Source organism: Culicoides brevitarsis, chromosome 2 (genome assembly GCF_036172545.1).
Source record: "Culicoides brevitarsis isolate CSIRO-B50_1 chromosome 2, AGI_CSIRO_Cbre_v1, whole genome shotgun sequence".
Taxonomy (NCBI): domain Eukaryota; kingdom Metazoa; phylum Arthropoda; class Insecta; order Diptera; family Ceratopogonidae; genus Culicoides; species Culicoides brevitarsis.
The window spans coordinates 39180299-39193585 of record NC_087086.1 but is presented as its reverse complement, the minus strand read 5'-3'; the positions used below and the strand labels follow the sequence as shown (position 1 = coordinate 39193585).

General features: G+C 20.8%; 2 protein-coding genes across 2 annotated transcripts in view; one reads left to right on the top strand and one right to left on the bottom strand.

Annotated features, from left to right (window-relative positions):
• Positions 1-13287, top strand: part of LOC134829122 (uncharacterized) — a 106897-nt gene that overhangs the window by 73733 nt on the left and 19877 nt on the right. Inside the window, exon 7 of the mRNA XM_063842119.1 lies at positions 7491-7691. Within this exon, the coding sequence (XP_063698189.1) occupies positions 7491-7691 (201 nt within the window). The remainder of the gene's footprint in view (positions 1-7490; positions 7692-13287) is intronic.
• Positions 3832-4943, bottom strand: LOC134831294 (uncharacterized). The gene is made up of 2 exons (XM_063844992.1): positions 4865-4943; positions 3832-4807 (listed from the first exon to the last, which is right to left on the bottom strand). The coding sequence occupies exons 1-2, from the start codon at positions 4885-4887 to the stop codon at positions 4000-4002; spliced, it is 831 nt and encodes a 276-aa protein (XP_063701062.1). The 5' UTR covers positions 4888-4943; the 3' UTR covers positions 3832-3999.

The window sequence follows — 13287 nt, the reverse complement described above, 5'->3', positions numbered from 1 at the left end:
CGTTCGCGAAATTTCATTTCCTCTCTTGACGTTATCCATTTCGCATCAGTATCTAAATTATTTTTCCTCTCATCTTACGAGCGTTTTTCGCCTCTTTTTTCGTTTCGCATTTATTTAAAATATCAAATAGATGATTAAATTTGTTTGCTTTTCCTCCAATTTTTCTTCATCATCGCCAGCGACGAGCAACGACGTTCCTTCGTTCCATTCGAGGCATAATAAAATTTATATTAAATAATAATCCAAATTCCTACCTCGTAGAAAGACCATCATCATCACTTCATACAGCTGCTCATAAAGAAAAAAATGTCGACAACGATGAAAATGAAAGAACTTTCAACAATGTAAGAAGCTTCATTTTCTTCTGAATAAATGTCTCTTTTACGCGAGACGCGTGCTGCCTATACGTGCACTGTTGGGACTGTAAATTATTTAAATATATCTTTTATGGGAGATAATTCACAAGTTAAATATTTATCCAAAAAATCCGAACTTAATTGTGTGCGTTTTTGTTATGGCTCATGTAGTTTGGCAGAACAAGAAAAAAATTTTCGAAGAAGAAGAACGATTTGTTTATTTTGTAAATTTTGATCGTTTTAGTAAATAAGGCAAGTTTTTTTTCTTATTGGAAACTTTTTTATGAATAAAATTAACGAGAAGTCATAAAATTGGAGAAAAAGGATGACTTTGAGTTAAAATAAGGCGTTGCTTTATTTTTAAAAATGGCGCGAAAATTTATATTTAAAATTTTAAAAGCCTGAAGACAATTTTTTTTGAAATATTCTATTCAAACTTACGAAATTTCATGTTTAAATTAGGATTGAAAGATATTTTTTCTAAAACAAAGCGTCGCTTTATTTTTAAAATGAAAATGGCGCGAAAATTTTAAAAAAAAATTAAAAATTGCTTTAAATTATGAGATAAGGCAACGCTGTGTATTTAATTTGTTAAATTTTTGACCCTCAAAATTAGTTTTAAAAAAAGTTCAGAGTAAAAATTTAATTTTTTTTTAGTAAATTTCTTTAAAAATTTATTTTTTTTCTCAAAAATATCTTTTATTGAAATTTTTGAAATAAAAAGGCTTCGCTTTAATTTTTGGATTTGGCACACAAATCAATGAGGTAATTAAAGAATTGCAAAATTTTTGATAAAAATCTAAAATCTTTCAATTTTGTTTAATTTTTATGATAAAAATAAAAAAAAAAATGTTTATGTGACTCAAAATTTCGCAATAGAAATTCAATTAAATTCGTATTTATGAAATAAGGCAACGCCGTATATAAAAATTATTAATTATTCGACATTTTTAATCCTCAAAAATTCTAAAATTTAATAAAAAAATATAAAAAATTGTTGAAATATTTTTATAAAATTTTCAAACTTGTTCAAAAACATTTTTAAAATAAAAAGGCGTCGCCTTAAATTTTTTCCTCATCCTAAAATTTTCAATTTCTCATGAAACCCCAAAACCGGAAGAAACTCACACATCACAAGACAAGAAAATGTCGGAGCAAAATACACTTTTCATTGTTTACGTATTTATGACAATAGGAAATGCGACTCAAAAGAGCCTCGCAAGTAAAGGGAAAAGTATAAGAAGATTAAAAACAACAACAAAGAGCAAGAATTTCATCGAATCGAAAGTCATGTGAGTATTTTCCTGCATCAACAATAAATACATTGTCAGACGACGACGACAACAACAACAAAAAAGTTGAAGACGAGTAAGCAAGATAAATGACTGCAAAAATTGTTTTTAATACACATGACTGCCTTTGAACGTAATTGAATTGATTCTGAATATCACAAGAAAAAAAGTCTTAAATAAAAAACGGAAGACGAATGAAATATTTCAATACACACACGAGCTTTGGAGGGATTTTGTACTTCGAAGAAAAGTTTTTTTTGCGGTAAAAAGTCTAAAGTCATATTACGAGTCATTAATGGAGACACGAAACAATTAATTTAAGAGATATCAAGAAGAATATCAAAGGAAAACTCATAAATTTTCAAAGCACGGAAATTAATGTGAAGGTATTTTATTTTTTTGAGAAAAAAAGAGGTATGCAATTAATCAAGATGATAATTAAAAGTTTTCGCGGGTATAATTTAGTACCTACTTGATTAAAAGACAAGTTTTGGTGACATCTTTTGGTTTGAAATTCAACAAAAAATATTTAGATTGAAGAAAAAATAATTAAAATAATTTTAAAAAAGCAAAAAATTGCTTTAAAAAATTATTTATTTTTTTATTTTCTTTTAAAATAAATAAAATATATTTTTATTAATATTTTTATAAAATAATTTTTATTGTATAATAAATATTCAATTTTAATTAATTTTTTTTTAAATATTTTTTTTATTTTTATTTAATTTAATTTTTTATTTAATTAAAATTATTGATAAATTTTTAATTAATTCAAAAAAAAAAGAAAATTATAAAATATTAATTAAAAAACATATTTTAATTAATTTTATAACGAGAAATATTTTTTAAAAATTTTTCTTAATTTCACAATAAATAAAAATAATTTTAAATTAATAGAAAACTGATTTTTTATATAAAAATAAAAATATTACTTAAATTTATTATGAAAAAAATTATTATTCCAATAAAATGAAATCATTTTTTTGATTTTATTTTTTTTATTTATTAATTTTTTAATTGTTTCTGAAAAAATTTAATCAAAAATCAAAAAAAAATATAAAAATATTTTAAAAATTTTAAAATTTTTAAATAAATTAATTTTTCTAAAATAAAATAAATATGATATACCTACATTTTAATATAAAACTAAAACTTTCAAAATTTGTTAAAATTAAAAATTAAAATTTTTTAAAATTAAAATTCATCAACTAAAAAATATTACAAAGAAAAGAAAAAAATAAAATAAATAAGATGAATATTTAAAGTTTCCTTAATATGAAAATAAATAAATTATAATTAAAATTTAAAAAATTATTTTGAATAAAATTTTTTTACATTTAAAAATAATTCTAAAAATTATAATAATTAATTTAAATTATTATTATTATTAATGAGATCAAAGAAAATGTTTTCTGAATTTTTATTAATTTATTTTTTTTTTTTTTTTTTTTTTTTTTTTTTTTTTTTTTTTTTTTTGAAAAAAATTAAAAATTAATTCGAAATTCAACTTTTAAGCATAAAATATTTTTATTTTAATAATTTATTTATTTTTAAAAAATAAATTAAATAACTTTTCAATATAAAAAAATTAAATATTATTAAATTGTTAAAAAAAATAAAAAAATATTACATAGAAAAAATAAAAAAAAATAATAACTGACAAACAAATCACTAAAAACTCGTTATTTTATCAAAAAATAATCCAAAACCCATTTTAATGAATTCCCTTAAACTTTTAGTTCAAACTAAGCCAATTATTGTTAAAATCCTGCGTCACAACTACATTTTTTTAATGAATTCCTAAAACCTTTTAAAAATTTTAGTTTTTTTAAATCCCTCGATGTTACGAGACATTTAAATCACAAACGAAATTTGTTACAGTTACTTTTATTCTCGTCAACAAAAGGACAACGCACTCCCTTTTTTTGCATTCTTCGGATTAAAAAACCACACAAATCCCATTATTTTCGACTTAACAATAGAAAAGAAAACAAATATGGAAGAGTTTCTCATAAATTAACATAAAAGTGCAATTTTACAAAAAAAAAAAGTTTTTACGACGAGAATTTTTTTGGGTCCTTTCAGAATTTTAATTATTCGTCCTTTTGTTTAAAGGAAAAAATTTACCTGCGAAATTTCACGTAGATCGGAGGCGTTTTTGAGGAATTATGAACAGGTACCCAAAAATATTTTTCGCACCTGTAGGAATGTTTGCCAACTCACCTGTTTTTTTTCTTTTATTTTTTTTTATGTAAATTTTTTTTTTAATTTTTTTTTTTTTTGTTTAAAATTATTTTTTTTTTATTTTTTCTTAGAATTTATTTAAATGCATTTCCGAATTGTGTAAGAATTCATGAATTTCTGTCCTCGCAAATGGGTTTGAGGACATCTCGCCTGCTGTTTTGCACTTTTGGGATGCCATTGACGCCTTTTCTCAGGATATTTTTCTTTTGGTTCAGCAATTCGATCGCTTTCATCACCGACGACGCTTCCTCCGAGCTCACTTGATTCTCTTTTTCGAGTTTATTTTTGATGTAAGTCGTTTTACTTTTGATCGCTGGCAACGGGATCGTCTCTTTTTTGCATTGACAATTATTTTTCTTGCAATTTTCGTTGCAGCAAGTCTCGCTGATCAACGGTTCGAACCAAATTTCGGCAGAATTTGCATTTTTCTTCGAGTTCAAGGTCATTTCCGTGAACGAAGTTCCTCGAGCGCGACTTCCAAAGGTACTTAACCCGTTCGGACCTTGATTCGCGCAATACCAATACTCAACATTCGGCGAAATAATGATGGAAACTGCTTTGTAAGTCACGCCTTGCATCCGGAATGCCTCGATATTGCCGCTTTCGATGTGCCAATGAAGGATTTTTAGTTTGCTGTTCGCGCTGGCAGGACCTTGATCCGATTTCAGACATTCCAGCTTCAGGCAGGAGTTGTACCATTTGTAATGTTTGTAAGCGTCGAGGCCCATCTCGTATTTTTGCTTGCGTTTCATCTCCTTGTGCTTCTTGAGTTCGTAGGCGCCCGCGACGCACGTGCTGTCGAGCTTCACGAGGGGATTGTGCAAGTCGCGTTTTGCGTTGTACGTGAGAAAAGCGACGTCAATGAGAACTAAGTCCACTCCTTGAACCATTTTTAAGCTGGATTTTTCAGATTTTCTGTAAAAATAAAAAAAAATTAATTAAAAAATTATAAAAAATTCAAAATTTTCTTACAACATGTTCTCGAAAGAAGCCATTTTTGACTGTTTTTGAGACAAAAATTGCGCAAAATAAAATATTTCTATCGATCGCTCACAACAAAGTGACGAGACTCGTAGTAGAAACCGGCAATTTATCAGTTACGAGCGAGAAAAAAGTTGTATTACAAGTACTAATAGATAGTTGAGAGTACTTTTCCAGCAGATAAACTTGTAATTGAGTTGTGACGCGTCGACGACGACAACAACAAAGACAGAAACGATAGCTTATCGATAAATTTATTTATTTGTCATTTTTTTTTTAAAGTTGCTCGAAAATATTGTTTCTTGATCACTCTCGAAAATTTGTCATCATCACAAGAACAAATTGAATATTTTCACGTGAAATGTTTTATTTTATTTTTTTTTTAATAAAAAAATTATTTTAAATTTTTAAAAAATATTTTAAGTCTTTTGTATTATGTTAAACATATTTTTTTATTTATTTATAATTTATTTTATTTTTTAAAATTATTTTAATCATTAAATAATTTTTTTAATTATATATTTTAAAATTATTTATTTTAATTTTATTAAATTTTTATTTTTTTAAAAATATTTTGTTAAAAATTTATTTTATATTTATTTAAATATTATTTTTACATTTATTTAATTTTTAAAAATTATTTTTAATTATTTAAATTTTTATTATAAATCAAAATTAATTTAAATTATTTTTTTTATTTATTTATTTTTTTATTGAAATTTTTTTTATTTATTTTATGTTTTTTTTTTCTTTGAAAAAATCAATCTTTATTTTTTTTTTAAATATTTAAGAGTCACTTACCTTTTTTATCAGTAAATTTTACGTCAAAAACTAATAATTTTTATAAATTACGCGGTGAATGTTTCTTTTAAAAGCACTTAAGAAAACTTAAAATTCACTTTAAATAATTCCAAAAGCACAAAAAAAAATTTTTTTTTTCAAATAAATTTTAAATAGTAATTGCACTTTACTGTTCGACAGTTGACCACTGAATGAATGAAGATGTAAAAATTTTTAACAATTAAAATGCAATTGCAACAGAAAATAAATGTGAGTTGCACAAAAAAAAGTAGAAAAAAAAGAATGAATGAAACGAAAAGGTTTTTTTTCTTTCTTCTTGTTAAATTGGATGGAAATTGTATGCAAGAGAATATGCAAAAGAAGGAGGATCTGAGTCTAACAGGTAGAAATGTATTTTTAGATGTTGTTGAAAGGAAGTTTTAACGGAATTTTAAATATTTTAATTTTTGTTTACTGAGCTTGAGCGCATTTTTAAAATATTTTTTTTTTTTTATAAAAATTTATTAAAAAATTATTAAAATATTTAATTTATTTTTAAAAATTTAAAGCAAAAAAATTTTTAATTTTTTTATTATGAATATAAAAATTAATCAAAATTAATTTTAATCAATTAAATAAATTATATTAAATATTAATTATTTTTTAAGCAAAATTGGTTAATTTTTTTAAATATTATTTTGCTGAATTTCGATATAAAAAAATTAAAACTCAAGTTTTAAAAAATAAAAATAAATAAAATAAAAATTATTAAATATTAATTTCATAAAAAAAAATTTGCTCTAAATTTCAATTTTTACAAAATTTATTTTTATTTTCGGTAACAAAATAAATTAAATTAAAAAATTGAAAATTTATCTTAAAAAATTTTTTTAAAAATATAATTAACATCAAATTATGTGATAAAAAATTTATTTATTTTTTTTTTTTGAAAACAGTATTTTAAATTTTAATTAAATTTTTGATTTAAATAAATTTTTAATAAATTAAATTAAATTAAAATGAATTTTAAAAAAAACTTATTAATTTTGAATTATTTAAAAAATAATATTTTATTTTTTTAATTTATTTAATTTTTTTTAATTAAATAAAATAAGAGAAATTTTCGACAGACAGACTCTTAAAAAAATAATTTTCATATTAAAAATTCTAAAACAAAAAAAAATTGAACACTCATGCCAGCCAACCCTTTAAGTGTTAATATCCCTAAATACCCCGTAAAAATATTTAAAATTGAAGAATTTTATAATTCTCAACTCGAAGAAGGATAATACCGGATTTCATGTAATTTTGTATGCAACAAAGCAAACTTTTATCTAATGGCTCCTCGAGAAATCTTTTCCATTTATATTTCAGTTTTTTCGCATGTTTTGTTCTAACAAGAGTCAGACACAGAAAAAATTGTAAAACAACTCCCAGAAACAAAGGATGCTGATTTACATTTTAATATTCTTCATTTTTTCGTCGTCGTTGTTGTTGCCGCCCGACGAACAATGGAGGCAACAGCAGTCGGGAATCATTTACAACGAAGGAATTCTGCCATGTTTTCCCTCTAAATTATTCATGCTGCATCATTCGTTGCACGTCCCAAAGACGAACTGAATGGATTTCGTGTAGAAATGCGTAAAATACAGAATTCTGAGAAAGAGAGAGAGATACGAATAAATTGTGGTTTCCGGTAAAAAAAAAAGTACATTCACTCCTTTTTACTCGTTGACTCGACGTCATTTGGGTGCTTGGAATAAAAAAAAATAATTTATCATCAAAATTGTTAGAAATTGCTTGATTTTAATATTTTTTCTTTTTTTTTTCGTTGCAGGAGATCATCCAGCTGCCATGTACCACGAACATCGCAGTTCAGCGGGAAAATCTCAAGTAAATTTCCTGCTACTTTTGTCCATTTTAATAATTTTTTGTACAAAATTCACGGAGAAAGTTTTTAGCTTTATATCAAAAAATGTACAAAATTCATCACAATCAAAATTCTTATCAACGTCTCACAAAATAAATATTAATACAGGTCAGTTTTTGTAAATAAAAAAAAAATAAATTCATTAACGGTAACTTGCAAGACTATTGAAAAAAAATTTGTAAATTTATTTTTTTTAATAAAAAACAAAAAAAAATTGAGATATACGAAAAAATCAACATAGAATAAAAAAAAAATAATTAATAATTAAAATAAATAATTAAAAAAATAAAATGTTGTAAAAATTAAAAAATAAATTAAAAAATAAATAAATAATTAATAAAATTAAATTAAATAAAATAAATATAAAAATTGAGACGAGCAGAAAATTCAAAACATCAACAGAGGAAATACTTAAAAAAAACTTTTGTATAGCTAAAATATTTATTTTAATAACTACCTTCAGACAATTTACTACAAAATTTTGCTGAGCTGATTTCCAGACACAATTTAATTAATTATTTAAATATTTCAACTTTACATTGAAGCATTGAAGTGAACTTAATTCGAGAGGCGGAACATTTCTCTTATAGTTCGTGAATTAAATAGTGTTTTGTAGCAGACAGTAAGCAAATAGTATTTACTATTCATGGAGAAATTTAATATTATTGGATTGAATTGTTAATTGAGTTCACTTATTAAATATTTCATTTAAAGCTATTTTTAGATAAAAAGCTGATTATTAAAGTTATTTTTTTCATTAAAAAAATTTTTTTTAAATAATATTTTAAAGCTCATTTTAATTTTTTCTCATTAAATTAATTTTTCATTAAAATTAAAAAATAAAACGAGCGTGAAATTGGTTTCAATTTAATTAAATCTTTAATTAATATTATAGATTTATTTTTCATGATGAATAAAATAAATAAATTGAAATAATTTTTCTCTCTTTGAAAATTTTTATTTATTTATTTATTTTTCATTTTTTAATAAAAATTTATTTAATAAAATTAAAAAAAAAAATATCAAAATTATTTTTTGATTTTTTTTTTTTAGTTTTTATTAAACGAATTTTACTGAAAATATATTTTTATTTAATAATTTTTCATTTTTTTTTAATATTGATTTATTTTTAAAAAAATGAAAAAAATTATTAAAAATATTTTTATTTATTTATTTTTTTAATTTTTAATATAAATTTATTAAAAAAAATTAAAAAATTTTTTGAAATTTTTATTATTTTTTTTAAAAGAATTTTGCTAAAAAAAGTTTTTTTATTTATTTATTTTAATTTTTTAAAATTTTAAATAAAAGAAAAATATTTTTAAAAAAATTTCTTATTTTAATTGAAAAAAAAATCAAATAGTATTTTTGCATTTTTTTTAAAATATTAATTTATAAAAAAATGAAAACAAAAATATTTTTTAATTTTTTCTGATTTTTTTAAGAATTTTGCTGAAAATATTTTTTTATTTTTAAATTCTTCCATATTAAAAAGAATATTAAATTTTTTTTTATTTAAAAAATTTCACTGAAAAGATTTTTTTGTTATTTTTTTGCAAATTTTTTTCTCATTTCATAAACAATAAAAAAAATATTTCGCATTACATAATTTCACATTTATTCATGAAATAAAACCAAATAAAAATATCCATCGCGTAATAACTTTCATTCGAATCCACTCCCACACGGCACCGCATAAAATATCCATTTTACATATACGCCAAAAATCGTCATCAAGGGTCATTCAATTACTTTTAATAACAAATTTATAGACAAATAGCCACTTGAGCATTTACTTTACGACATCATCTGCACTGTAGCGCCGAGAAAAAGCCCTGCCTCTGCATATTTTTCATATTTTATCGCTTTATTATAACAAAAACGAAAAAAACGAAAAATCTTAAATATAAAAATAAAAAACATCCCTGGGCCACATTACAACAACAACAAATAATGATAATCGTAATAATAATAAAACAACTAATAAAGTGAAGCAAAAATGCGATTATTATTATTTTTATTGTCATGCAAAGCGAACATTCATGGCAGCGTTCTTGACTTTTTTTTTCGTTATTATGAATGGGATTTGATTTCGCTCGTATTTATTTGCATAGAAATGGGCAGCGGCGGGCGATGCTGCGATAAGATATTGTAACACAGCACAAAAATAGTTAAAAATAAACTTTCATGGATAGAAAAATGTCGAACGAATCCCATTAAATAAATAAATGTACGGAAAAATAACAGACAAAGTGGATAACCCAGAGTCATGCCATGAGTTTATTTATTACGACAAAAAAAGGAAGAAAAAAAAATGCTAGACTATCGAGTAACAATAAAGAGGACTAACTTAATCACTATTGGGATTTCGGTAAACAAGCTTGATTTACAATTTTTTTCTTTTTTACTTTTTTTGTTTATTTTTTTTATTGTGAATTAATTTTTTATTTATAGATGGCGCTGCAATTCTTTAAAATAAATAAAAAAAAATTAAAATTTTATTTAATTTAATTTTTTAATTTTTTTTTATTTAAAAATTTATTTTTTAATTATTTAATTTAATTTTAATTATATTTTTTAATCAAATATTTAAATGTTTTTTTTTTCAAATCATGAAATTTTAAAAATGTAATTTAATTGAATTAATTAATTAAATAAAAATTTTCTTTAGCGAAAGTTTGACAAAAATAACTTAAAAAATTATTTTATTTTCATTTTTTAAAAAAATAATAAATTAAAATAAATAAATTAATTTAAAAACAATTTATTTAAAAAAAAATAAGTTGTCTGAATTAAAAAAAAAAATAAAAATATTTTTAAAAAAATTAAAAATTGTAAAAATTTTTTTAAAAAATTTTTCTAATTTAAAATATTATTTTTGACAATAATTAAATTAAATTGTTAGTTATTTTTTTAATAAAATTTTTTACAGATTTTTTCATAATTATTTTTAATTTTTTTTTTTAATATTATTAATTTTTTTTTTTTGTTATTCAGACAATTTATTTTATTTTTTTAAATTAAGTTAAATTTTTAATGAAAATAAAATAAATTTTAAATACAATTTTTTTAGTTATTTTTGTCAAATTTTCGCTTAAAAAGATTTTCTTTAAATTTTAATTTAATTAAATTAAATTTTTATAATTTATTAATTTTATTATTTAAAAAAAAAATTAAAATTTATTTGATTTTGAAAAAATTTGAAAAAAAAACCATTAAAATATATAAAAAAAAATAAATATTAAAAATAATAAAAAAAAAAAAATTTCAAATATTTTAAAAATAATTTTTTAATATTAAAAAATAATTTTTAAATTTTTAAACAATTAAAAAAATTAATTATTTTAATTTAAATTTAAAAAAAATAAATTATTTTTTTTTTAATTTTTCAAAGTCCTCACAAATATTTAATTTTTTCTCATCCCAACTTTTTTCGCGTTAAACGTACAAAACATATAAATGTCTTCCGGCACGTCATTCAATGACTGTAAAAAATTTTCTACATTCATCAATCTCCTTTTTTGTGTTCCATTCCGTCACTCATCAAAACTCATCTACGTCTCGTTATCTATCAGAAAATTCTTGTTAATGTCAACGCACTCTCATCACACATGTCTCAAAATTTACACAAAAAAGTATCTTCCAACATTTACACAAATTACTCATTTCAACAAATGAATCAACAAAACATCATCCTCCCGCACGACAGAAATTTACTTTCATGCAAATTTTCATATGTTTAATAATAATTCTTCCCGTGCCGTACAAGGAGATAAGATTAAGGAACTCGTCTCTAGTCAATTCATTTTTCCCTCTTATTTGCGACATTCATCTTCGCTCCTTTCAAAATTTTCAGAATAAATGGATGCGTTTCGTTTATTTCCGACAACTCATATAAATAAATGAATAAATTACTTGCTGAGTAAAAAAAATAACGAGACAAATGGTTTTTTTATTTATAAAGACACAGACAATGATGATTTTTTTTTCGTTGACAGCTTGAAAAGAAAACGACAGGAATTGAGAACGAGCGAATCAAAAATTATGTAGATTTTAAAATAAATATTGTAAATACGAAAAAAAAATTGAAAAATAATGATAATCGAAAAAATGTAAATAGAAATTAATTCGTAAAAAATTATTTATTGATTGAAAGGAATTTTGTAAATATTTTTAACACAAAAAAAATAAATTTTATTGAAATAGAAAAAAAAATTAAAAAGGAGAATGAACAAAAAAAAATAACTAAATAATTAATAAAAAAATAAAAATTATTCAAAATAAAAATAAAATAGTTAAATATAGAATTATTAAATAGTTAGTTTAAGTATGAAAGGATTTATGGAAAAGTTTATTATAAAAAAAAAAATTGAATTAAAAATAAATACTTGATATTATCATTATTAAAAAAGTTTTTTTTTTATTCAACTTATTTAAATTGTTGTGCAAATAATTTAATTTAAAAAAAAAATTAATTGGACAGAAAAGAAGATAAAAAAATCCAATATAACGGTAAAAAAATTTTCTGAGAATTTTGCTAATGATCCAAAGTAAGAATTTGCAAAGGATAAAAGAGAGCTGTTACACAAAAGAGATACAACATAAAAATAGATGAAGCGAAGGTAAGTGAAGTGAAGTAATTTATGAGATAAAAAATAATAATAACGTCTTTATGCAATTTAAAAAAAATTAAAATTATGGAAAAATAAAAGGAAAAAATTTTAAATATTATTTAATTAAAATTTAAATTAAAAATTAAATTAAATTGAATTAATTTATTAATTTAATTAATTAATTAAATATTAAAATTATTAAATTTTAGTTATTAAATTAATTAAAAAAATTAAATTTAATTAATTTAGGTATAAATTTCAAATTTAATTTTAATTTTAATCTTTAAAATTTTATTTATTTAAATTAATTGAGTTAAAAAAATATTTTTTTTTAATAAAAATTTAAATTAAAAAAATAAAAAAATAATAAAAATATTTAAAAATTAAAGATTATTTTAAATTTTAAAAATTAAAATAATAAAAATAAATTTAAAGCTCGATTTTACAGTTTTTTTTAAATTTTTTCAGTTTAAATTTTTAATTAATTAATTTAATTATTTTTTTTAATATTTACACTTTTTAATTAAATAGTTTAATTTATTTTTTTTGTAATTTAATTTTTTTTCAACATTTAAACTTTTTATTTAATTATTTTATGTTTAAATTTATTTTTTTTTTAATTTTTTTTTTTTATTTTTTAAATAAAAAAAAAAATCAAAAATTAAAGATAAATTTTATTTTTAAAAAATAAATTAATTATTTTTTTTTTTTATTTTTTTTTTTTGTAACTAAAATTTTTTAATTATTTATTTTTTTTTTATTTTTCGACCTCAAGATAAATAAATCATAAGTTGTTTAAAAAATTCTTTAAGTAAATTATTGCTATATTTTTTTTCCTTTCAAAATTTTCAACACATTTTTATCACTTACTTTTTTTTTGATGAATTCATTTTCAAACAAATTTACAGCAATCCATAAATTTTCATTCGCAAACTTCACGTCATTGTACTAATATTCGTGCAATTTTTCTTCATGTGAAAAGGAGACATGACACGACACAACCAACAATGATGACAAATATTTCAAATCAATTTTTCAATTACCCAATGAATTTATTTTCTTCTTTTTTTATGCTGCTTCACCTTTTTAGA